The sequence below is a fragment of the Staurois parvus genome, unplaced genomic scaffold (assembly GCF_062004578.1).
Source record: "Staurois parvus isolate SC_StPar_1 unplaced genomic scaffold, SC_StPar_1.0 ptg001297l, whole genome shotgun sequence".
Lineage (NCBI taxonomy): Eukaryota > Metazoa > Chordata > Amphibia > Anura > Ranidae > Staurois > Staurois parvus.
In genome coordinates, this window is record NW_028319093.1 from 198,769 (window position 1) to 225,558 (window position 26,790).

General features: G+C 47.7%; 1 protein-coding gene across 1 annotated transcript in view; it reads right to left on the reverse strand.

Moving 5' to 3' along the window:
• The window catches only part of LOC149437388 (protein mono-ADP-ribosyltransferase PARP9-like), a 56,505-nt gene that overhangs the window by 12,912 nt on the left and 16,803 nt on the right, over window positions 1-26,790 (reverse strand). The window contains exons 2-7 of the mRNA XM_089660967.1: window positions 20,928-21,879; window positions 17,363-17,611; window positions 11,428-11,643; window positions 7,961-8,027; window positions 5,137-5,694; window positions 2,066-2,208 (exon numbers count right to left, since the gene is read on the reverse strand). Coding sequence (XP_089517093.1) covers window positions 2,066-2,208; window positions 5,137-5,694; window positions 7,961-8,027; window positions 11,428-11,643; window positions 17,363-17,611; window positions 20,928-21,875 — 2,181 coding nt within the window. The 5' untranslated portion in view covers window positions 21,876-21,879. The remainder of the gene's footprint in view (window positions 1-2,065; window positions 2,209-5,136; window positions 5,695-7,960; window positions 8,028-11,427; window positions 11,644-17,362; window positions 17,612-20,927; window positions 21,880-26,790) is intronic.

Genomic DNA, 26,790 nt, shown 5'->3' on the forward strand with positions numbered 1-26,790 from the left:
GCAGTGAGGGGTGGAGGACACTGAATGTAGGTCAGTGAAGAGATTGGCAGAGAGGAGTGGAGGACACTGAATGGAGGCCAGTGGAGGGATTGGCAGAGAGGGTTGGAGGACACTGAGTGGAGGCTGGTGGAGGGATTGGCAGAGAGGGGAAGAGGACACTGAATGGAGGCCAGTGGAGGGATTGGCAGAGAGGGGTGGAGGACACTGAATGGAGGCCAGTGGAGAGATTGGCAGAGGGGGGTGGAGGACACTGAATGGAGGCCAATGGAGGGATTGGCAGAGAGGGGTGGAGGGCACTAAATGAAGGGATAGGCAGTGAGGGGTGGAGGACACTGAATGTAGGTCAGTGAAGAGATTGGCAGAGAGGAGTGGAGGACACTGAATGGAGGCCAGTGGAGGGATTGGCAGAGAGGGTTGGAGGACACTGAGTGGAGGCTGGTGGAGGGATTGGCAGAGAGGGGAAGAGGACACTGAATGGAGGCCAGTGGAGGGATTGGCAGAGGGGGGTGGAGGACACTGAATGGAGGCCAATGGAGGGATTGGCAGAGAGGGGTGGAGGGCACTAAATGAAGGGATAGGCAGTGAGGGGTGGAGGACACTGAATGGAGGCCAGTGGAGGGATTGGCAGAGAGGGTTGGAGGACACTGAGTGGAGGCTGGTGGAGGGATTGGCAGAGAGGGGAGGAGGACACTGAATGGAGGCCAGTGGAGGGATTGGCAGAGAGGGGTGGAGGACACTGAATGGAGGCCAGTGGAGGGATTGGCAGAGAGGGGTGGAGGACACTGAATGGAGGCCAGTGGAGGGATTGGCAGAGAGGGGTGGAGGACACTGAATGGAGGCCAGTGGAGAGATTGGCAGTGTCCTCCACCCCTCTCTGCCAATCCCTCCACTGGCTTCCGATTGCCCAATGATTTAAATTCGAAATACTAACAACAACATACAAAGCCATCCATGACTCTGCCCCAGCTACATCACCAATCTAGTCTCATTCTATCACCCAAACTGTCCTCGCTGCTCCTCTAAAGTCCTCCTGCTCTCTAACTCCCTTGTCTCCTCTTATGCCCATCTCCAGGACTTCTCCAGAGCTTCTAACATCCTCTGGAACTCTCTACCCCAATCTGTCCAACTATCTTCTACTCGGTGCACGTTTAGGCAATCCCTGAAAACTCATCTCTTCAGGGAAGCCTATCCCATCTCCCCCTAACAATTGATTCTTTTATTTTTCCCATCAGCTCATCCCTCACAGTTTTTACCTTTTGTACCATTTGCCCCTCCCTCTTAGATTGTAAGCTCCCAGGATCAGGGCCCTCGTAACCCCCTTGTATTGATCTGTATTGTTTCTGTATTGTCTCCCTTTTTTTTGTAAAGTGCTGAACAAATCCTGAATAATAATAATAATAATACACACAATATCTCTGTTTTACACATAAATATTTTTTACATGACAAACAGTTTCTCGAGCACTATGGGTTGTCTCTGGAGAACTAGTTGTTTCCTTCTAGACTCTCTCTGTCTGATTGACACCTCCAGGATGAAGGAGGAGTCTCTGTTCTGATTTGTTAACCTATGTAACAACATTTTAGCTTCAGCTATTCAGTTCTGTTAACAGCTGGATTTTAAAGTTGTTTAGTAAACAGAAGAAAATATGAAACTCAGATTAAAACTCCTCCTGCTGGTGGGATATAAGAACATAAAAAGGTAATATGCAAAATGTCACATTTATCTAGTTGAAATGGGTGGGGGAAAAAAAATAAATTTTAATATATATGTACAATATCTCTCAGAAGTGAGCCCCCCTCCCCCGGACTGTATACAATATATATATATATATACAGTATATATATATATACACACACATATACATACATACATACACACACACAGTATCTCCCAGAAGTGAGTCCACCCTTCCACTGTATACTATATATATATATATATATATATATATATACTCATACACTTTTTTTTTTTTTGGGGGGGGGGTAAAATGAAGATTTATACTATCTCCAACAGCTTAGTGAATTGAACGGTTGCCAAATAAATTACAATCTATTCATAGTATTACCTTGACCAGCGTAAGTTTGTCTTTTTTAAATTTATTAGCCAGGTCCTGGAACTCCTGACGGCCGGTATCCATTGGAGTAACCTGCGCGAGCCAGTGGTCAGGATGGCGCCCCTGCTGGACATTCTTGGAACCGTTACATACACCTACGGAAAGAGAACATTGCCAAAGTGCAGGTATATGCCAATCACAGATAGAGGTCACTGTGTCCAGCACTCTCAGCCGGGGTTCACATACATACGTTGCGGTATATTGCATGTGATTTGCACAGGAACTGTACCGCATCCCTGTGTGATTTGTGTGCGGTGCGATCGGAGTCGTACATTTTGTATGGCTCTATTCACACCGCACCAAAAACACGCAGGACCCTTTTTTGGGTCGGCACTAGAATCGGATCACACGGGTATTCACACCTATGTGATCTGATTTTGCACATCGCACCGTGTTTTGCGGATCGCTTTTGGGGTGTTGTTAACATACACACCCGCAGCGGTTCGCATGAACGGGGTGAGATTCTGATGCTGTGCAGAATTCGCACTGAAAATGCTGACAATTCCGGGCTCAATCAGACATTGGACTCTCCCCTCTCCCACACACATGAAAGTCACGTCTCTTTAGGAATAACCCCAACCTCCCCATGCACCTCTAGATCGCCTCCCAGAATAATTTCTCCCAACTCATCTTCCAGGACACCCCCTGAGATATAGGCACCTCCTCCAGCAGGCGCGGTACACATAATCTGTCTGTCCTGGAAGTCTCCGGGATATAGAGTTGCAGGTAAGCCTCGCTCCATTTTTTGCACCCCGTTCATGTAGTGAGAAACCACTTTTATTATTTCCTGTGACATCCCCGGGTTATACAATTCTTCCAAGGGCCGCTGCTGGAATCAGAAGGATGCACTCCCTTCCCCAGAACTACATCTTCCGAGAGACCTTCTCCTACACCCAGTGGGATTATTGAGAGGAGAGGGGGAGGTGCTGAAGATATAAACAAGGAAGGGTTCTGTAGTCCAGCTGACAACACTGCTTGGGATTTTAGTGCAGCAGGGGCAGTGTTGTCAGCCAGGAAGATAGCAGCTCTTAGGCTCCATGCACACTGGGAGCTGAAGCAAAACGCTGAATAATAAAAAAAAGTTAATCTTGGGATTTTTCAATTTTTGTGCCGGCGCTTAGCTGGTTGTTAAGGAGCAGGCTGACGAGCCGGCCGCTCACATCCTTAACGACCGATCATTCATCAGCTGTTCGTGGAGTTCCCCACCGACAGCTGAATGTAAACAAAAGATTTGCTGGCAATTAAAATTTGAGAAAAATCCATCGTCACTCATGAGGAATGCCACTGACGGGGAAAAAAAATGTCCGTACCCAACGCTGGCTCCTGCTGTCTGACAGTTCTGCCACCTCCCAATGATTGACGCTGGGTTTACTTTGGGCATTATTATTATTTTTTTAATTTTTTTAAATAATCCACAGAGAGGTGCGAACCTCACTGTGGGGAACTATCTTCTTCCCTCTGGCTGAGCCAGATGGGGGAAGATAAGCAACAGGGGTGACAGCAGTCACACCTCTTATCCTGCGCGGTCCGGCTTCAAAGGGCCGTGACAGGATGAGAGGTGGAAGGGGGGATGAAGGTGAGCAATGGGGGGAGCAGGCAGCATCTGTCACACTGTGACAGACTCTTTCTGTTTTTATTTATTTTTGATCCTTTTTCTGGTGAATGAATAGATGGAACAATGTACACCATACTCATTCACATGTGGGAGCAGGATCTGGGGGTCACCCTTTTTAAAAGGGGGCTTCCAGATTACAATAAGCCCCCCACCTGCAGACCCCCACAACCACCCGCCAGGGCTGTGAGAAAGAGGCTCTTGCCCTCATCAACAACACCCCCCCCCCTGTTGAGGGCATGTGGCCTGCCAGGCTGTATGCTCAGGTAACGGTCTGGTATGGATTTGGGGAGGAACCCCACACCATATTTTTTGGGGGGTGTTCATTTTGGCATGGGGTTCCCCTTAAGGTCCAAACCAGACCCAAAGGATATGGAAAGGTATGGATGGGGGGGGGGGGGCATGCTGTTTTTTCTCAAATTGGACTTACGGGCACTGCTCTTGCCGGCACTCCTTTTGTTTCGCTGTCAGTTGTCGAGTCATCCAATGTTGGGGACGTGGCAGCCAGCCTGCTCCTTAGCAACCAGCTTTTCACAAAAAATTTAAAAATAAAAGGAAGAAAAAAAAATGCTGGAACTGGTGTTTAGAAATGTTCATTGTTTTTTTTTTTCTGCCGGCAAATAACTCCTAAAAACACAAAACACACAAAAAAAGGTTTTTTTTGCTGCTTCTAGACGCTGAAGCTTCAAAATGCTTCTAGCCTGGAATAGTGTGCATGGCCACACAGGGCACGCCGTCCATTGAGAGCGCAGTGTGCATACGCTGGTGACATCACCGGCGCTTCTATGGTGTGCGTTTAATGGTGACCAATTAAAAACTTACCTGTAGGTAAAGATACAAAATCGGCTTTACTTCCACTTTGAACTAGTGTGCATGGAGCCGTACAGTGTTCTTCGGAGATATGGGGAAATGTCCGATATCGCAGGACGTACGGAATAGATTGGTTTCTTCTTATGCCCAGACATGCACTTTAATTCTTTCTACCCGAAAAGTTCTCCGAATTATCCTGATCATCTGATGCTTGGAGGCCATCATTGCTCTCCTCCTAGGAACCATCACGTGTCCCAACCATCAGACCGCTCCAATCTGCTCCACTATGTGGATTCAGCTTGGAGTTGGATGTTCAAGGCTTCCTAGGAGGAGAGAATGATGACTCCGCCATCAAGAATGATTGCTCAGCGGAGTGCGCACCTTATTTAGCAGTTCTGATGTGTCTGTTGGGAACACAGCAGGTCTGGAAATATTTAGAAAGCCTCACTGCCCATCATTCTAGGTGAGTCCTCTGCCTATCCATGGACACCCTCAGCCTGGAGAACATATCCAGATGAAGGATTAGGAGACAACACTACGATCCTCACTCTAGCTCTTGTCCCCGACACCGCGGTCTAGTAAAATATATTGCTGTACTTACTCCGCCTCTGCAGCCGAAATGCTCCACCCTTCCCCTCCGCCGTGAGGTTCTTAATAAGGATTGAATGACACGGCTCGGACTTCAGCTTGATGTCACTTTGGGTCACAAAGGCTTTCTCCAGCTCTCGGTTGGCTTTGGCTGGATATCTCCAAACTCCAATATCATTTTCATAGAACCAAGTCCCAGCCACCTTCACCAGCTCCTCCTCCAGAGTCACAGAGTACTTCTTCTGTACATCCAAGAGGAGTAGCTCTGCCTGTATGACTGCTTTGACCTTGTCCCGCGGGAGACCATTGATCTCTAGAAAGGACATCCCATTACTCAGCTTCTCCTCAATGAGGACATCTGGGAAATCAGGAGATGAGAGGATATCGTGTTCCTCTTGTCCAAACTGAAGGACGAGGTTGTTTTGTATGGAGACGGCTTGAGAGTAGAGAACGTTCTTCAGCCAGGACTCGGCTTCCTCAGCATCTTCATCACTTGTTGCATTAATGATCACACATGGGACTTCTGACCCACGGGAATTAGAAGATGTGCCACTGATATCAGGTGTGGGATCTGTAGGAGGAAACAGCAACAATGTAACGGCCACAGAGAGGGATCACTAGGAACTTTATATTGCTACAGCAACCAATCAGATTCCAACTGTGATCACTGCAGACCAGCACTGGGAATGAAACAAGGTTTCTGATTGGATGCTAAAGTTCTTGTCACTACACTTCCATAAACCCTCGTGATTTCCTCCACAACAGATTGATTGTGAATAGCTGGTTGTTAACTAAGACTCGGGAATCCCTGCTGACAGCAGAATGTAAGAAAGAGCACAGCGTGGGGTTCCCCCTCCGGTCCTTACCAGGCCCTTTGGGTCTGGTATGTATTTTGAGGGGAAGCTTACACCACAATGAAAAAAACAAACAAAAAAATAAATTGTGGGGGCCGCCCCCAAAAACCATTCCAGAACCTTATCTGAGCATGCAGCCTGACAGGCAAGGAAGCAGGGGGGGTCCTTTATTTAAAAAAAAAAAAACACCCAAAAAATAAAACGATGTTCCCCGAAGTAAATCCAGAGTCAGTAATGATGAATGCTGGCTGTGTACCTGAAAAAACAAAAAGAAAGTCCACACGTGACGTTTGCCTCCCTCACAATGACAGCTCCAGGTCCCACCGACTGTAACTAAACAAAAAAGGAGCAGCAAGAGCAGGTGACCCCACCCCTTTATTGATCATCACTGGCCACCCCACTGACTGACAGGTCTCCGGGGGGGGGGGGTCACTTGCTGTCACTGGTTACTCCACCCTTTGTTTATTTACCATCGATAGGAACTGGAACTGCCGCTGGGGGGGCAAGCGTTGCATGCGGACCTTTTTCAGCCAGCGGTCAGCATTCATCAGGACTGATGCTGGATTTACTTCAGAGGGCTTCATTTACTTCATTGTTTTTGTTTTTTAATTACAGGATTTGTCAGAAACGTCTGTTGTTTTTATTTACTTTTCACACTTTTTTGGTGAAGGAGTAGGGGTACCTCCTACTCATTCACATGGGGCGAGGGCGGTTCAGGATCTGGGGGCCCTCTTGTTAAAACAAAGCACCCCTCCATGTTGAGGGCATGTGGCCTGGTATGGTTCAGGTGTTGGAGCAGCTTGCTTGTCCCCCCCCTACTGAGAGAGATCTCCCTATTGTGGGAGGGGCAGAGACACAAACTACTGCAGGGAGATATCCCCATTGTGGGAGGGGCAGATACACCAACTACTGCTGGAAATCTCCACATTGTGGGAGGGGCAGAGACACCAACTACTGGAGGGAGATCTCCCCATTGTGGGAGGGGCAGAGACACAAACTACTGCAGGGAAATCTCCCCATTGTGGGAGGGGCAGAGAAACTACTGCAGGGAAATCTCCCCATTGTGGGAGGGGCAGAGAAACTACTGCAGGGAAATCTCCCCATTGTGGGAGGGGCAGAGACACAAACTACTGCAGGGAGATATCCCCATTGTGGGAGGGGCAGAGACACAAACTACTGGGGGAAAATCTCCCCATTGTGGGAGGGGCAGAGAAACTACTGGAGGGAATTCTCCCCATTGTGGGAGGGGCAGAGACACAAACTACTGCAGGGAAATCTCCCCATTGTGGGAGGGGCAGAGGTACAAACTACTGCAGGGAAATCTCCCCATTGTGGGAGGGGCAGAGACACAAACTACTGGGGGGAAATCTCCCCATTGTGGGAGGGGCAGAGAAACTACTGAAGGGAATTCTCCCCATTGTGGGAGGGGCAGAGACACAAACTACTGGAGGGAATTCTCCCCATTGTGGGAGGGGCAGAGACATATACTACTTGGGAAATCTCCCCATTGTGGTAGGGGCAGAGACACAAACTCTACTTGGGGTGGGGGGGTCTCACTGTATTCATTCATAACTGAAGCATTGTAAACTCTGTTTTCTTTGGGGGGGCTGTCAGGTTGGCTGTACGGGGCCCTGTGGTTATTTACAGCAGCCCTGCATGCAGGCAGGAGGGTGTGCTTAGCTGAGAAAAAAAACCTCCTCCCCTCCAGAAGACTCCTGGGATGTATGACATTGTTTGCCTAGGCAAGAAACCAGGAAGTAACTGAAGAAATGTAACCAAAATTGTTTAAAACACATAAATACGATATACTTTGCACTCTATTCTTGCATCATACGGGTTCAGAATAATTCACGATGATTGAGAGAGAGAGGTTCCCCTCTAATAACAATGATAATGGCTTTGTGTCGCAGCCAATAACAGGAGCACCAAGTAAAGTTCACAGTCAGAGCAAAAAACAAAAAGTCCCACTGAAGGCGCTCTCACCTCTCCCCTCCACAAGACGGTCAGGATTCATGGGGGTGCGATAGACGCTCAACAGAGTCTGAAAAGCCTTCAAAAGTCACAAAAGAAAAAACTTTGTAACATTTATTTAAACACCACAAAATGAATAAAGTTCTGAAATCATTAAAAGGGTAACTCCACTTTTCACAAAAAAAAATAATAATCTAGCGTATACAATTGCGGCACAAGTCATATGGTAATTGAATGTTATTAACGACTTTTCCTTTCAATCTGCAGCCGCTGTCCTTGTCTGTAAGATGCAACATGGCCGCCTAGAGGAGCTCTGTACACAGAACTCCGCACCGGAAATGTCATCTCCTGGTTATGTGATTGGCTCACTGATTTTCCCAGAAGTCTCCACTAAGTTACAAATCAGATTTTGGGCATCCCCTGCAACAAAAATGTCATTTCTGGTGAGATACTCTCAAAAGGAAAATCACATTTAAAAAGGGATGCAGACCCTGCCACTTTCCTCAGTCCTGCGGGTTCTGTCTGTGAATGCATTTTCAATGCACCAATAACGTCCTCCTACTGACAGGTAATGGGCAAAATATTCTATTATTTCCACTTCCTTTACTACGTATATTTCTATATTCAAAATATCAAAAATCTGCACCAAACACTTCATCCCATATTTCCCCCCACTGCACCCCTGAACCTGGACTCTTCATTTTCTGAACCCACCAATGACATTTCTGGGGCGGCTTAACTTTACTTTCAATAATAAAAAAAATGTCCGACCCCAGAAGTCAGAAAACACAAAACTCCACGACTCCAACGCAGTTTATGCTCCCCAGAGACTCCTCTCCGCAACCACCTCCTGCCTCTGCTAAGGGTTTTGGCTGCTAGGACCACCGGCATTCAGGTGAGGAGGAGGAAGAGGATGATGAGGAGGAGGAGGAAGAGGATGAATAAGAGGATGATGATGAGGAGGAGGAAGAGGATGATGAGGAGCAGGAGGAAGAGGATGAATAGGAGGATGATGATGAGGAGGAAGAGGATGAATAGGAGGATGATGATGAGGAGGAGGAGGAGGATGAATAGGAGGATGATGAGGAGGAGGAAGAGGATGAATAGGAGGAAGAGGATGAATAGGAGGATGATGATGAGGAGGAAGAGGATGAATAGGAGGATGATGATGAGGAGGAGGAGGAGGATGAATAGGAGGATGATGAGGAGGAGGAAGAGGATGAATAGGAGGAAGAGGATGAATAGGAGGATGATGAGGAGGAGGAGGAAGAGGATGAATAGGAGGATGATGATGAGGAGGAGGAGGATGAATAGGAGGATAATGAGGAGGAGGAAGAGGATGAATAGGAGGATGATGAGGAGCAGGAGGAAGAGGATGAATAGGAGGATGATGAGGAGGAGGAGGAAGAGGATGAATAGGAGGATGACGAGGAGCAGGAGGAAGAGGATGAATAGGAGGATGATGAGGAGGAGGAGGAGGAGGAGGAAGAGGATGAATAGGAGGATGATGAGGAGCAGGAGGAAGAGGATGAATAGGAGGATAATGAGGAGGAGGAAGAGGATGAATAGGAGGATGCTGAGGAGGAGGAGGAAGAGGATGAATAGGAGGATGACGAGGAGCAGGAGGAAGAGGATGATAAGGAGGAAGAGGATGAATAGGAGGATGATGAGGAGGAAGAGGATGAATAGGAGGATGATGAGGAGGAGGACATAGTGAATGCGGGGTCCGGGGAGAGCGGATATAGTGAATGCGGGGTCCGGGGAGAGCGGATATAGTGAATGCGGGGTCCGGGGAGAGCGGATATAGTGAATGCGGGGTCCGGGGAGAGCGGATATAGCGAATGCGGGGTCCGGGGAGAGCGGATACAGTGAATGCGGGGTCCGGGGAGAGCGGATACAGTGAATGCGGGGTCCGGGGAGAGCGGATATAGTGAATGCGGGGTCCGGGGAGAGCGGATATAGCGAATGCGGGGTCCGGGGAGAGCGGATACGGTGAATGCGGGGTCCGGGGAGAGCGGATACAGTGAATGCGGGGTCCGGGGGGGGCGGATATAGTGAATGCGGGGTCCGGGGAGAGCGGATATAGTGAATGCGGGGTCCGGGGAGAGCGGATATAGTGAATGCGGGGTCCGGGGAGAGCGGATATAGGGAATGCGGGGTCCGGGGAGAGCGGATATAGTGAATGCGGGGTCCGGGGAGAGTGGATATAGTGAATGCGGGGTCCGGAGAGAGCGGATATAGTGAATGCGGGGTCCGGGGAGAGCGGATATAGTGAATGCGGGGTCCGGGGAGAGCAGATATAGTGAATGCGGGGTCCGGGGAGAGCGGATATAGTGAATGCGGGGTCCGGGGAGAGCGGATATAGTGAGTGCGGGGTCCGGGGAGAGCGGATATAGTGAATGCAGGGTCCGGGGAGAGCGGATATAGTGAATGCGGGGTCCGGGGAGAGCGGATATAGTGAATGCGGGGTCCGGGGAGAGGGGATATAGTGAATGCTGGGTCCGGGGAGAGGTAATATAGTGAATGCGGGGTCCGGGGAGAGCGGATATAGTGAATGCGGGGTCCGGGGAGAGCGGATATAGTGAATGCGGGGTCCGGGGAGAGCGGATATAGTGAATGCGGGGTCCGGGGAGAGCGGATATAGTGAATGCGGGGTCCGGGGAGAGCGGATACAGTGAATTCTGGGTCTGGGGTTTAGTAACACTTTAAAATGCAAAAAGCATGATATTTTGCTATAAGAAAGTTCAATGGAGAAGATGCTGAATACATGTTGTGCGTTTTGCCACGTTTTGCATTTTTATTGTGCCCAGTAACAAAAATTTCCATTTAAACAAAAAAAAAAAAAAGTTGTAAAAAAAACCCCAAACAAACCTGCAAAATGCGGTAAAAAACGCAAAGCAAAAAGCATAAAAAAAACCAAATATATATATAAAAAACAAAAAACAATTTGGTGGTTGGGGGATGGTAAAAAAAACCCAGAAAATAGTTATTCCTCAACTATCTCCATCCAACCACCCACACAAATCCTAACAATACAGCTGCAGAGTTTGACTCCTGGCAAACACAGACATTGCGATCAATGATGAGTGAAATCCTTGACTCGCAGTTGCTTGTGGCCCCGCAAAGTAAGAATGCTGTTAAGCAAAAAAAAAAACCACACACAGGCACCAGAAGTTAGCAATAGCACTTCCTGAACGCCTGAGAGCTCCTGCCAGATCACATTCTGAAAAGCAATCCACAGCGGATCGCTTTTCAGAGGACACCAAGCATCCCTGTCACCTGTGTGGTTATGATCCTCTCTAGCTGTTACACACAATGCAGTTTGATGTACCTCCACTCTCTATAGGCCCAGACAAGGATTGGGATCGAGCCACTTTTGCAGCTCAGAAACAGATGTAAATTCTAACTAGAGATCATCTGTCAGCAGATTTTCATCCTGGGTGGAGTTCCCCTTTAATGGAAGCCGTTGTCTAACCTACCTGGTAGGTGTCCCTGTCAGAGGGGTGAATGACGAAATACACGTCCATCTGGCCCGGGTTCTCTCTGGCGAAGCGTAGCACAGCCTCCGTCATGACTTTAGCCACATCGGGTTTGGAGAGACCGATATTTCCCGTCCCCAGCGCAGGAAAAGAGATGGTGCGTTTATTATATGCGCGTGCGTTTTGCAGGCATTCCGTGGTCACATGGGATAAAACCTGCAACAAGATGGGTTACGATGGAAGAGATATGGAGCCGACATCCAAATACAACAGAAAGCCGTCAATGATGAAGAATGGAGACAACACAAGAGATGTCCAAAGAGCCAATATATAGACAGCAGAGATGTGCTGGAACCAGAGCAATCCATAACAAATGACCTGCAACCCCACCATCACCGACTCATGAAAGGTGGAATCTACTTCCCAAACTTCACCACCATCTGACTGCAGGAAACTCCTCTACTGAGTCCACTGAGGGACACAGGAATCCGAGACCATCGGGTTAGACTGCCACCTAAAGGAGGATTGGATATTGGCAAAAAAAAAATTTAATTGTAAGCCATCTCCCCTATTACCCCTCAACTATCCAGCATGGCTCTGGGACCTGTTCTCAGAGGACTCCAAAAATCCTATTTTCTTTCTCATCCATTGAGGGACATGACTCAGATACAGTTGAGGTGTCCAGAAACAGGCCAAGTGGTCAATGGGAAGGCACAGAGAATCAACCTGATGCTCAAGATGGAGAAGACGGTGCTCAGCATACAGGAGGTCACTGCCAGAGGAAAAAGGAGTCCACATGGAGGGAAAGATCGAACCTGAAGAAGCTCACCTATCAGAACCCACCAAAACAGGTTGTTGGACGGCAACATGATTTTAGCTCAGACATTTATGGATTTTTACTGCCCGGTTAACGAAGTGCCATTTGGCTTGTTGGAATCTGCGGCTACTGACTCGGCTTGTTCCTGGAACCGTCTTCCATGCCTGTTTCCCAATATGACCTCGGCTTGGCTAACGGATATTTTCACTTGCTCTCCTGTGTATGACCTCAGCTATCCATCGACTCTAATTCCCACCCGGCATCCGACCCTGGCTCTGACCAGACTACTCTGCTGTCCTCTGCTACTTTGAAGGCCTGCTATCTCTCACGGGCACCACCCGTCTGCAGACACCATTCTAGTGAATCAGCTGTGCTCCTGGGTGTACCTCTGACAAGCATCATCAGTCAGATCATCTCTACAAGAACTCCTGCAGGTGACCCCTGCTAATTTGGGCCCGATTCCTTCTGTCCCATCTCCAGGGGAGTCTGGAACTTAGCCGCAAGGGAAGCCCTCTCTCCATTGGCCTCCAGCACCAGGTACGTGATACCCATACTGGTGAGACCAGAAGGAACTGAGGATGAAACTAAAGCAATACATCTAAAACAGCCAGAGGGGTCCATGAAGCCTGGCAGGATTGTACTGACCTTACCTAACCCTGACCTCAAGGCACGGGTCTGAGAAGTTCCTGGTCACCTCCAGGTCCAGTAAAACTTTAACAGCTGTGGAATGAGAAACAGATATCTTAGCAAAAACACTAAAAACATTCACTCAGTTCAGAACATTACAAGCAAAGGCCTCTGGGGAACCAAACAAAGAAGACCAGGTGAACAGGTCCCACAATGTCCTTCAGACATACTCCATTTCAAGCAGAGGGTACCTGGAGTAGGAAGCTAGTGCGTTTCACCTGCTAACAATCCAGGGACATAAACCACCCCATGCAATGATCACCACCCCCCAGAAAGGATCTGATGGGCATCTAGATGGCAAACCTCTTGGTGCAGAGACCATTGATCAAGCACTATCCTTAGGAGAGACCGTACAAACAAGGAAACAAGGCTAATACTCATCATCCAAGCCACTTCCCTCGTCACAGGAAGGACTACCACTACTTCCTGGAGGTGAAGGTACTGCAACACCTAGATGTCATCCAATAGGAATCTGAACCCAGAAATGTGCTCAAAGTGGGGTCTGCAATGTGGAGGGAACTTTCCTTTTTGGAAAGCCAGACCGTAACCTTGGGGATAAAGGTACGGGGAGAAAAACTACCCCATCTGTCTGACAGGAGTGAGTGATCAAGCCAGGGACTGCCTGGTTTAAAAGAAAAAGATCTGCTGGCCTGCTAAGAACCCATGCCCATGGCAACAGAGAGGCAAAGCTAAAAAGGGTCAGGAAAAAAAATACAAGCGGAGGAAGCCCCCCTATGACAGCGCTTCCCCAACACGCTATACACCAACAGTGAAGGAGAAGGGGTGAACTCTCTGTCCAAAGGCAAGGGAGCTAAGAGTACACATGGTATGGCTGTTTTAGTGAGGTCTTAAGTGTAACAGCCTCACCCACCAGTGACAGATTGCTGCCAACTGCTGAAGCCCAGCAAAGCCTAATCCGGCTGGATCTTGCAGGCCACAAGCCTTTCAGTAAAGTTGCTGGCTACAAGGATCCATAGAACTGAATCTGTTCACAGGTGGTCATCTCAGCATCCCACAATGGGTATTCCAGGAAAGGACACTAGACTGAACACAAGGACCAGCACTTCCAGAATCAGGTATGCCAACGCAACACTGAGGATTCAGGTCCTTACCCAGGTACGGGGACTGCCAGAACGTAGGTTGGTCTGAGCTGTAGGTCAGTAACGCCATCTGGAGGGGCAGGGTACCATGTACCATGAGAAGCTTTTCCCAGAGACATGGGATTTTCCTGAGGACTAGAGCAAGGGGTAGAAGTGGAGGTACACCTTCATAAAAGAAGGCTTTTAATAGGAGTTAGCTGATCTGAATTTGAGCCCTATGGATGGAGTAGAAGCCAGGCTCTGAGGGCCTGCAGGTACCTACTGCAGAAGTAGATGGAGGGCAGGATTCCACCGACCTCTTCCTAGACTTCCTACATTAAGGCAGGAGCACATTTTGGCTTTCTGTGGCATCTCCAATCATGGTATCCAGTATAAGGCCAAAGACATGACATCCCCTGAAGATCAAGTAACTCTTCAGATTTGACATCAGCATCCCAGCACCATAACCACAGTGCTCTGCACATCTGGATGAACATCAAGCCTATGTGGGACATAAGCATAGATGCTTTCAACAAACCACAACAACTGCAGAGTTAACCCCAGACATCTGTTCCAATTAAATAGGGGTCTACCCCTGCAGAGTCCAGGTATGGCCAGCTGTATATAGAGAACAGCTCAAGCAGTGAAGTTGTGATGAATCCTGAGGAATCATGGGTAAAGTTAATGCAAGAGGAATCCAAAAGGAAAAGAATTAAAAAGCTAGAAAAAAAAATCCTTTTCTTCTCAGCATAGCTGAAGGTAAGACACCCATCTTCCTAGGACACCAGTACATAAACACAGGCCGGCTTACACGTGTTTTGTTTGCCAGTGTACAATCCTCCAGTAGGTGTCAGTATAACCCGACTATCTGAATTCCTGTGTCTCACAATGGATGGCAACGTTTTTTTCTTGTTTGTTTGTTAAATATACCACTGGAAGTATTTAGGGACACAAAACAGAGCACCCCCCCCCCCCTTTCATGTCATAGAAGTGAGAAGGTTAGGGGTTTGCAGTGGTGTAGTATGGGCTGCCAGCACCTGGCACTGTCCTGGGTAGGGATGGGTTCAGGTGTGTTCAGACACAAGTACGAACCCACCCAAATTATCGCACTGGAAATATAAAATACGATAGGCGCAGCGCTTAAAATGTAGTCCCGGTAAATGTATATCAAATAGCTCATGCATAGGATGACAATCCACAGTAAAAGAGCTCAGATGTGATTATAATATTCCCAAAGTTGTCGCTTTCTTAGAATCGGTCAGAGGCAGGATATGTATAAAATGCTCACTCACCGGATGCGCAGAGATAATGCGCAATGTGTCAATCAATGGAGGTTTGCCAGGGGGTTCCTTTCAGGATGTAAATGGAATCAGCCCGGGATGGATGGAAGTCACCTGGATGGATATTCAAAACGGAGGTCCACTTTAAGGAGACAGATGCAGCCTCTTCAGTACAATGGGATAGTCACCAGGGGGAGCTCTGGGGGATTAAATGCCCAGTGCAGAGCAAAAGATGGAGATACGCATAGTGTAGTATATTCTAATAACATTTAATAAAGAATATAAAAAGCAGTAATAGGATATCTTCATACATGTAAATGGTATGTGCAGACATGTGCCAAGATGCTATATCACAAACAGTAGGCAGGAATAGATACTGCCGCAAAAAGCTGCTATGAGCACTAATCAGCTGGTAACAAATGGAGCCCGCCAGACCTCCATGATCCAGCGGAGTGACGTCAAAGCTTACAGGCTCCTCCAAGACGCGTTTCGTACACTCGTACGTCTTCAGAAGGGGTGTGTACGAAATGGGTATTTCCATCTTTTGCTCTGCACTGAGCATTTAATCCCCCAGAGCTCCCCCTGGTGACTATCCCATTGTACTGAAGAGGCTGTGTGACGTTAATGACTTTTGGGGGTGGGGGGACCCCTGTGTCAGCTCTTGTCCCCTTCATTATGTTTAACCCACCCTGTGCCTATTAAGGGGTACAGGGTGTGAATGTGAATGTCCTAGTTTTGTTTATTGGTGTGGGGATTGTCCATTGTTCTCTGCCATGTGCTGTATCCCATTGTTCTGTGTCTGGGTTGGGTGGGGGGTGTTTCCGGCAGCCCTTCCCACTGAAGGTGGCGGGCTGATGATGTGTTTCCTGTTCCTGGTTGTGTTTCCCCGCCCTGTGTATATATCTTGTGTTGGTGTAAAAATAAAGGCGTTGACTTCCTGTCATAAGAGGAGTCTGGGCTGTCTATTTCCTGCATGATCAGCGGGTGGTGTCCGGGGATTTGTGTTTGGACAGGGAAGGTGCAGTATAACAGAGATACCCAAGTGCGGTCTGGGTCCGGTTCTGTTACAGGCTGTATCCGTGTCCTTAAAGTGGACCTCCAGTTTGAATATCCATCCAGATGATTTCCAGCCATCCCGGCTGATTCCATTTACATCCTGAAAGGGACATCCTGACAGACCTCCATTGATTGACACATTGCACATTATCTCTGCGCGTCTGGTGAGTGCGCATTTTATACATATCCTGCCTCTCACCAATTCTAAGAAAGCGACGACTTTGGGAATATTATAATCACTTCTGAGCTCTTTTACTGTGGACTGTCATCCTATGCATGAGCTATTTGTTATACATTTACTGGGACTACATTTTAAGCGCTGCACCTATCGTATTTTATATGTCTTTTGAAAGGTTTATGGTTTCCTTTACAGTACACAGCCGCTTTTATCCCTTTATATTTTAGCGCTCGCTGAGTTTTCTTATCCCTTTTATCCCACTGGAAAGCTGACAGCAAATCACATGCTGCAGGGCAGGGAATGCCTATGATTGGCAGTTGGGGCAAGGCAAGTATTTCCTCCCCCCCCAACCAATCAGTGCAATATTTTTAGAAATTTGCACCCAGGGAAACCGACCCTTTGGCTCCGCCCACACTACACCCCCGAATGTTTGGTATTCCTGCACAGGAGGTGCGTTTTAGAAATGTGTATTCTGGGACTCTGAAGTGGATGGTGGTCAATCAAAATGGATGAGCTTGGTCAGGTGACCTGTCCTCCAAATATTGAGCCCTCTGCTATGTTAAGCAGAGGACTCTGAGGTACCGCAGGTTCAATCCTGCACCCCACAATAAATTGATTGGTATAAAAACACAGACTGTGGTACCGAGTAAGGCTGTAGAGTATAAAGCAGAGAGGAGTCCGGGATCCTCTCCGTTATAAATGAGCCCCATTGGAAAGAGGTGGGAACAGTTTGGCTGAGTTTTCGTTGCTGCCCCATAGAGATGCCTTCTACATAGAATTTGCTGTTTGTTTACTCCGTCAGCAGAGACAAAAGGAGAAAATCGATAGATGCACTTACCTGCAGAGCATATTGATAGGATGATGAACCAAATGGTAAAATGACATGGTAGACGGACTCACAGGACAGGTTGTAGCCCCCCGTGGGGATCATGGTGATATTGGCGGTGGGGATCACTCTACGAAGGAAACTATTTTGTTTTCTGATTTCCTCCTGCAATTTATACCCGGCCTTCGAGGCAATGGCTTTTGAGATCGCTCCAGTATATAGGTCCAGATTAGGGAAGATTGAGTTCACGATAATCTGTGTCTGCAAAAGATTGAAAGGGAATTCTCTTACTAGGACTGTAATGGAAGTCATGTGTTCAGCTGTGTACATATGATGCACCGTGTATCCAGAGGCCGTGTTTCCATACTTCCGGTGTCAGCGTCTCACCTACTACTGTCCAGAGTGGAGACAACAAGAACAATTAGGTCAGAACCCCATCTTTGTGTTGGTCATGTGTGCACTACTGCAATACATGGTGCAGCACCATCTACGTGTTAAAGTGTTGTGATGCCATTGGCTTTGGAAGGCTTCCCAACACGCTAAGGCATTGCACAGCCATGTACTAACATGCATTACATTCTCAGGTGAGCTGCCCAAATGCCATGCACAACATAATATGTGATCATGCCCAACATAGGTGTGATCTGTGAGCTCTCTCCCAACAAATGGGGAGAGGTGATTGGGTCTGATGGATGTGCACCAGGTTCCTAACGCCTTTGGTCATGTATGTCTGTTCTGCATGCAAATAGATCTCTTCTGTCCTGACGACTACTCCAACTATGGTAGACCATGTACCACCCTGTCAGCCTTGGTGGTGTCTAAGTGCCAGCTGTAACCTCGCTGCTTAGAACCATCTGTCTGCCCGATGCCTCAGCTCCACTTTGAAAGTTTATCTCCCCAAAATTGTACCCAGAATCGCTTGTAGTTTAAAGCAGAACTGGGGAGAAAAGCTCCAGGGGAAGACACATTACCCAAGGCCAAAGTGAACTTACAGTTTAAATCAGCTAAATCCATTCCCGTTGCATCAAAACAAAATGAAACACCCTCCTAGTCAGCTAGGGGGAGCTAGTAGGTTAGCTAATTGTTAGATGGGGGGGCTGAGTAGAGCCTGGGTGTGATAGCTAGCAAGGGTCAAATTCAGGGCAGAGCTGGGAGGCTCTGCAGATCAGCTCTCTGAGACTTCCCCCTGCTCTAGAACTTTGGAGAAACTTCTAGAAGCAGTGGGCGGATGTGAGGAGTGGCTGATCTGAACTTTTCAGGGATCCTGGCCAATCTCCAACAGCAGGCTTGGCAAGGGGCCAGGACATCCCTTAAAGGTGCTTGAGCCTACTCAACAGCAGGAGAGTACGGGTAGAAGAGGATGTGAAGGCTAGAGAGAGGAGCCTGGGAGGGGCCCAGATGGGAGAGGGGCTCACCTCTAGGCAAGGACCTTGGAAGGCGAAAGCTTGGACCTTCACCGTCCCCTGAGAGAGGACCCCCTGTGTGGCAGAGGAAGAACGGCCCAGCTAGAAGGCCTGGTAGCAGCCACCAACTCAACAACAACACAGGACAGGGACCAAGTGAGTAGACCTGCACCCCCTGGGCCAGATAAGGGAAGGAGCACTGTGGTGGGAAACCAGATTAGCGACTACCTGGGGCTGTCTTTTTGGCAGACACTGGACCCCCTGCTCAGGGATTCCTTTGGACAGCCAGATAGAGGAGCATTTGGGGTGAGGTAAATCAGGAGATGCTGGCTAGCTCTCCAAGAAGAGGATTCTTTGTACAGACTTGTAAACAGGTCAGGAAGTTGTCCTCAGTTTCTCAGTTCCATTGGACATCCCACACACCCCTTACCCCATCCAAGTTCCAAATCCCCTAATAAAACATGAAAACAAGTTCAATGACTGGTCACTGTCCCCTGAATGCAAGTCAGTGGGAAAATGTGTGTTGCCTGGCTGTGCAGGACTATAGGGAGACCCAAATTTATTGCAACTCTTAAGGGGGGGGGGGGGGTAGTGCTACAAGAAGAGGAGCAAAGTCTGGAGGGCCCATTCGTAGCACTGTGGTACATCAGTGCAAGTGCACTGACATGCTATATGCAGCACATAATGTACATTGGATTATGGCAGCTCATTCATTCGAATAAGCAGCCTAACAAACCAAAAACGCACCACAAATATTGCAAGCACCATATCCGGCCATGCAGTGCACTGTAATGTATGTTAGTGCGTTTCTAGGTGTTGCACTTGCACTGTAAGTATCAGCAATGTGCATTGGGTGCCCTTCAGAAAGAGAAGGAGCCTTGCGGTCTGTGTGGAAGCAGTGGTCTCTCTGCAGAGGTCAGATGCACCCCCTGCTGAATCAGAGTTACAGCGCCCCAATCAACAGGAGGCCTGAGCTTTGATGATGGCAGAGCTGGAGAGGTCTGGCTCAGCAGGAAGTGCACCGGACCTCTGCAGAGAGACCACTGCTTCCACACAGAGAGCAAGGGCCCTTCTCTGTAGCAGGCTGGCTTTTCTACTCCGGCTGTGGCTGCTTTCTAAAGAAAGTCAACTGTAAGTCTTTACACATCTTGGTTTCTATGATCCTGCAATGTATTTAGCCAATTTATACCTAAGGTCAGCTGGGCTTTACTGAATGTCACAAACCGCAACTAGAAATGTGAGGTTCACTTTGTTCTGAATCGAAACGCAGACTTTTTAAAAAAATTTGGTTGTATATAATGAATCTGAAATAACAAAAACAAAATTTCAAATTCGAACCAAATTAAAATAAAAAAAGAAGAAGAAAAGAAGAATAGAACATAAAAGAATAGAATAAAACAGAATGACTGACTATAACCTTCTTCTGAAATTCCAATTGAATAAATTTAAATAGAATAGAAAAAATTAATTTAATAGAAAAAAAATAGAATAGAATAAAAAAATAAAGAATATAACCTTCAGATATTTGGATTTCAAATAAAATAAATTCAAAAAGAATAAATTAAAATAGAACAGAAAAAACAATAGAATAGAATAAAAAAAAGTTTTCTGAAATTCGAATAGAACAGAAAAAAAACAATAGAACAGAATAAAAAAGAGAGAATACAACAGTTTTCCGAAATTCGATTAGAAGAGGAGAGAGTAGAACAGAATAGAATATAACCTTCTTTGGACATTTGAATAGAATAGAACCAGGCCAGCTATTCTTCACAATGAATTCGGAGCAATTTTATATCTCCGATTCGAATTTGATTCATATTCAAATTCCATTCGAAATTTCCAAATTCAGTTGTATTTCATTCAATTCTGATGAAGTCAGAAAATTCAAATCGAATTGGAATAAATGAAATGAATTCCTAAAACAAATTAAACAAAGTTAACCAATTTAATGAAACAAAATTAGTTAAATAACGAATTGAATCAAATCGAAACAAATGTTTTGTTCTGCACATGTCTAAGCCCACCCAGGGCACTCCAGGGAGAATGGCAGATTCAAATTTTTTTTCAGGGTCAAGCAAAACTGAGACACCAGGAAAGCTCTCCTGTGTAATCGTATATATGGCTGTATTCATTATCCGTGGTGATGGGCAGGAAGAGACATGTGATGGACTTACCTTCTGTTCCTCTATCAGCCCACGTGTCAGGTGAAGGGTCAATCCATTGATGGTGATGGGCTGAGACATCTCCATAGGGGACCCGTGTGCTGAGGGCTGCATAAGGGCGCTCCTATAGCTGGACGTTGTTGGTGAGGGTTGTGATGTAGCGGTCATGCTGCGTGTCACTGGCCTTGTTTGAGAAGAGGAAGCAGATGTGGCTCCACTGAGGTCATCACTTGGACCAAAGATGTTTTCACAGGCCGCCTTCATGGCTTGGACAGCCGGGTCATTGTTATTCACCAGTCGGATCTCCTTTAGATGGGTCTGTGTCACAGTATAAAAGAATAAGTGAATGGTCTTCACCATAATATCTGCGCACCGTTGGAGAGGAAACCCAAAGATCCCGGAGCTCACGGCTGGGATGGCCACAGATTTGATGTCTGTGTGCTGATTCACATATTTCAACACGTTCTTGATGCATTCAGCAAGCTCATCGTCACATCTCTTGGCAGCTTCTTTGAACCACACCGGACCCACGGCATGAAGGAGACACTTACAGGGGAGATTGCCGGGACGTGTCACTGCGTACTCTCCGGTTTTTAGCCTTCCATTGGCCTTAACATATTCTTTGCTGTCCTTTTCAATGTCTGATCCTCCAGCTTCCACCAAAGCACGGGCCAACCCCCCGGCATGATCCAGGTCCTCATTAGCGGCATTCACCACAACATCGGCGTCCTGCCCAGTGAGGTCGCCCTTCCATACACTGACCACGGGGCCCAACGAGGTTCTCTTCTCATAAACTTTTCCAGCCTTGATTGACGCAGCTTGAGATTTGGTGGGTTTAGGGCCTCTTAATTGCACTTCACAACTGAACTTCCTGAGGAGGAGGTCGGTGAGCTCATTCTCACACCCGAGAAGATGGAAGTAATCGGATTCTGGAAGAACGATCCGATGGGTATACTCCATATTTCTGAAAGAAAAACCAGAGAACGCCATTAAAGTCTACCACCTCTGGGCGCTGACTCGCCTCAACCTCACAGAATGGTCAGGACAGTTTTATATAGAGCAGACTGATGATGGAAGAGTTTCCAGGATGGTGACGCTAAAGATAAAGGTGGGTATCTGTGTAGGAGAAGAGGGGTGAAGCAGATACAGACATCTTTTTGTGGTCATACACTATAAGTGTCAGGGTCCTGTCCACGTCAGAAGTTCTGGAAGATCTGGCATTTCTGCCAGTACTCTCCATGGCCGCAGAAGCACAAATCAGCCTCAGTTTGGTGCCAGACGGCCTTTATAAGGAGGCTCATCACTTCCTCAAGTTGCTGGATGATCCCTAGCTCCCCGTGCCCTGTTCCTGTTTCCTGTGATTCTGACCCGTGATTTCCTGATACCGACTCGGCTTGCTCCTGGACCTGTCTACTCTGCCTTACTCCTGATCTGACCTCGGCTGGGCTTACGGATACTCTCTCTCTCTCGCTCCTCTGTGTATGACCTCGGCCTTCCCATCTGACTACGTCTGCTCTGATTCCCACCTGGTACCTGACCTTGGCTTGAACCGACTACCCAGTAAACATCCAAATCCCGGAAGGGCTTGCATACCACGCACAGGCGCCTCCTGTCTGCAGACCTATCTCCGTGCACCAGCTGTGCTTCTGAGTGGACCACCAACCAGCACTCCTATAGGCAACCTGTGCAACTTTGGGCCTGACTCCCGCTGTCCCACTCTCAGGGGAGTCCGGAACTTGGCCGCAAGGGAAGCCCTCTCTCCATTGGCCTCCATCACCAGGTACGTGATAATAAGATTGCAGTATACTGTGCAGATGATGCCAGAGCTACAAAAAATAGCTGGGTGCTCTTAAAACAACGTACACAGCTGTGCCATTCGTTTACAGCAATCTGTGAATGAGAGAACTACAAATCCCATCTTCCACTGCAGTAGATGGAAAGTAGTTCCCAATGAACTGTGAGGGCGCTGATGAGCAGCATTGTAGTTCATTCACAAGCCCTGCAACTTTAAGTCCTCCTGCACGCGGGACATTTTTACAGCGGCTGTTTTTGGCTTTTGATGGGTTTTTTCTGCAGCCAGTAACCCCCCGGCATGTTATCCTAGGTGTCCATACACACACAGACTGGAATCAACATTTTTTTAGCTGGAAAAATGCTCTAACTCTGAAAAACATGGCAAAACGCGGTAAAATGCAGTAAAACGCCACAAACCATCATTCTTGGACTTTTTTTGACCAAAAAAAGCTAAAACAAACACACAAAAATGCGGGAAAATGCCGCTAAACGCTATTGCAAAAACTCTAAAAAAAAGCTGCAAAACTTTGGTTTTTAACACGGCTTTACACCGCTAATGTTACCAGAGTTATCAAACCGTCCCCCCAGTGTGCACGAGGACTCAAACCGACAGCTCATACGCTGAAAGTTGCAGGACTAGTCTGCAGGAGCCTTGCACCCTCCATCTGCTGATCATGGGTGCAATGCTCTGCAGGCCCACGCAGGAAGAAAATAATAAATCCATTTTTATTTTTCTGCAAAATTATGTGCATTTTTTTTTTCCCAACGGTGAAGTTATCCGTTCATGTTTTATAACCTGGCATCTATGTATTCCTGTCATTATAGAATCAGACTGGAGGCCGTCGTATTTGCGTATTACGTACTCAGGCGCTCTTTCCTGATAAGTAATGGTTGAGCTTTACTACTCCATTTGTTGAGAGAAAATATAAAAAATAACTAGGAAATGGCATCCTAACATCAGTCACAGTGCGTGCCAAAGGAAAGAACGAACTTTGCGTGGGAGGGGATATTGAACACAGGCCCCTCCCTCACCTTTTCCAAGGATCAAGGTCAATGGAAAGTGGAGTCTACTGGCAATGGCAGGAGTAGAGGTCGGGGGAAGAATGTAGGCAAGGCGTAACGCGCCAAAATGGGGAACCCGGAGAGAGCTCGTTAGTGCCCCCCAGTGGTGGGCAGAAGCTGCAATCACGTGAAATCGACATTACGGCAGTACTCTACATTAAAGGCAAGACTCCTCCGAGACAACATTGGCTACCACTTTGTAGTCCATGGCCAAACTTCTACACTGTTGTCACTAATGCATTACAGACATACTCTGCCAGGGATTACCTCTCTCCAGGTATGCAGCATTTCCAGTACGCCGGAGCTTGTACCGGTCTCCACCAACACAGCAGTCCTGTCCCCTCCCTCCCACAATCAGTATGTTGTTATTGGATACGGGAAGCACACTCCTCTATAAAGCCATACTTGTTCTCCTCCTGAAGCCTTACTACAAGTCTCGTGACTGCCAGGCTAAGTCCTGACGCATGTCAAACAACAAAAAAAGAACAATTCCTGGCTCTAACTTACCAGCCAGCCTATGTGACTGGAGTAACTTTTGGGGGTGGGGGGACCCCTGTATCATCTTCCAAATTCTTATGTTTAACACACCCTGTGCCTCTTAAGGGGTACAGGGTGTGAATGGGAATGTATATTGTGTATTGGTGTGTTGTCCATTGTCCTCTGCCATGTGCTGCACCCCATTGTTCTGTGTCTTGGTTGGGTGGGGGGGTGTTTCCTGTAGCCCTTCCCTTCCCACTGATGGGGCGGGCTGATGATGTGTTTCCTGTAGCCCTTCCAACTGATGGGGCGAGCTGTGTTTCCTGTAGCCCTTCCCACTGATGGGGCAGGCTGATGATGTGTTTCCTGTAACCCTTCCCACTGATGGTGCAGGCTGATGATGTGTTTCCTGTTCCTGGTTGTGTTTCCCCGCCCTGTGTATATATCTTGTGTTGGTGTAAGAATGGTACAGGGTGTGAATGTGAATGTCCTAGTATTGTGTATTGATGTGGGGATTGTCCATTGTTCTCTGCCATGTGCTGTATCCCATTGTTCTGTGTCTTGGTTGGGTGGGGGGTGTTTCCTGTAGCCCTTCCCACTGATGGGCGGGCTGATGATGTGTTTCCTGTAGCCCTTCCCACTGATGGGGCGAGCTGATGATGTGTTTCCTGTAGCCCTTCCCACTGATGGGGCGGGCTGATGATGTGTTTCCTGTTCCTGGTTGTGTTTCCCCGCCCTCTGTATATATCTTGTGTTGGTGTAAGAATAAAGGAGTTGACTTCCTGTCTTCAGAAGAGTCTGGTGCTGTCTATTTCCTGTATGATCAGCGGTGGTGTCCGGGGATTTGTGTTCGGACAAGGAAGCTGCAGTATAACGGAAGTACCCAAGTGCGGTCTGGGGTCCGGTTCTGTTACAACCTAACAGTATGCATTATAAACAGGGGTTTAGTTAGCACACATTTGCAAATACATGCGTAAGCTGCAGAGCCACATCACGGCACCCCGATATTCTGTAGTTCCTAACTCTCCAATTTTAAGAGCCCCCATAGTAGAGGCACATGTATTTAATGGATAGACCGAGGGCAGATGGACCTGAGGGAGCCCACCCCTCCTTAAAGGTACAGGAGCGCATTGGACACCCAGCGTGTAGCACAATGGCATCTACGGTGTCCAGCGTGTCTCCTCCCCAACAATTCCACAGTACAAAAAATGGCTACATGCTGGGTGTCCAATGCGCTCCTGTACCTTTGAGGGGTGGGCTCCCTCAGGTCCATCTGCCCTTGGTCTATCCATTAAATACATGTGTCTCTATATGGGGGCTCTTAAAATTGGAGAGTTAGGAAGAACAGAATATCGGGGCGCCGTGATGTGTTTGCAAATGTGTGCTAACTAAACCCCTGTTTTTATTGCACACTGTTAGACAGGTTAATTCAGTTTGTTTGCAGGCTGGCTAGTAAGTTAGAGCCGGGAATTTTTCTTTTTTGTTATTTGACATGCGTCGCCCTTCCATGTTCTCCTTGCTGTGAAGCCTAGTTATAGACAGGTGCAGTGGCCATTTTTTGTAAGTCCCAAGGTACCTAGGGCTGCAAGGTTGGTCCCATTATGTGGGGAACCGGTTGCTAGTGAAAGGGCCAAGCATAATATGCCTTAAATACCAAAGCCTCCCTCGCTCTTGACATGTCACCCGCTTCCTGGCTGGTTGGTTGCTTTAGCACTGAACACAAATATAGTCGTCCTTAGGTCAGCTCCTCTGCTTGTCAGATGTCTGTACTGTATCTTCTCTAACTTCTGAGAAGGGCAAGAAGAAGTGCTACAACCTTTGTGAATACCCTGGGAACACAAGATAGGCCACAGGGAAGTGCATAAAGTGCAGATGAGGAGGACAAATGGGAACATGAAGATAGCATCTTGGATGTCTACGGATGCCATGTATAGAAAAGAAAACCCTGCGCTTAAATGCACATTCCCTACTGTTATGGACCACCTGGTGTATTCTAGCAGTCCACAGGACAGGATTCCCCAGGGCGTGGAGTCTAAGCCCCAGTCCGCTTGTTCACCGGAGCCCCTGATGGTGGGGATGGGCTTGGAGCGGACAGTGACCAGGTCGCGGCCCCTGAGTACACCCACCTGAGGTAGAGGAATCACCAGAGGTAATGACAGGTAGAGAGCCTGGTGTGAAAAGGCAGACAGGTCTGGAGAGTAGCAGCTAATCCGTGCGGGTTGGATGGATGGCTGAGCAATAGCGTGGTCAGACGGGCCGGGTCGGTAATGGGCGGACAGTGTGGTACAGGACAGCAGGCACAGAGGAATCGGGTCACTCGCCAGGTCTGGTAACAGAAGTTCAGATCAGAAGGAATATCCAGAAGAGAAGTCAAACGAGCCAGAGCCTCCATGAGAATATCACTGTTAGTTCTGCTGTTTAAAGGTAAAGAGCCGGGTGACATCAAGAAGTGGAGGCCGATTGCCCTCTTGAATGCAGACAGGAAGATTCTGGCAAAGATTTTATTTTCTAGGTTGAGTTGTTTTTCTCCGGCACGATTGTC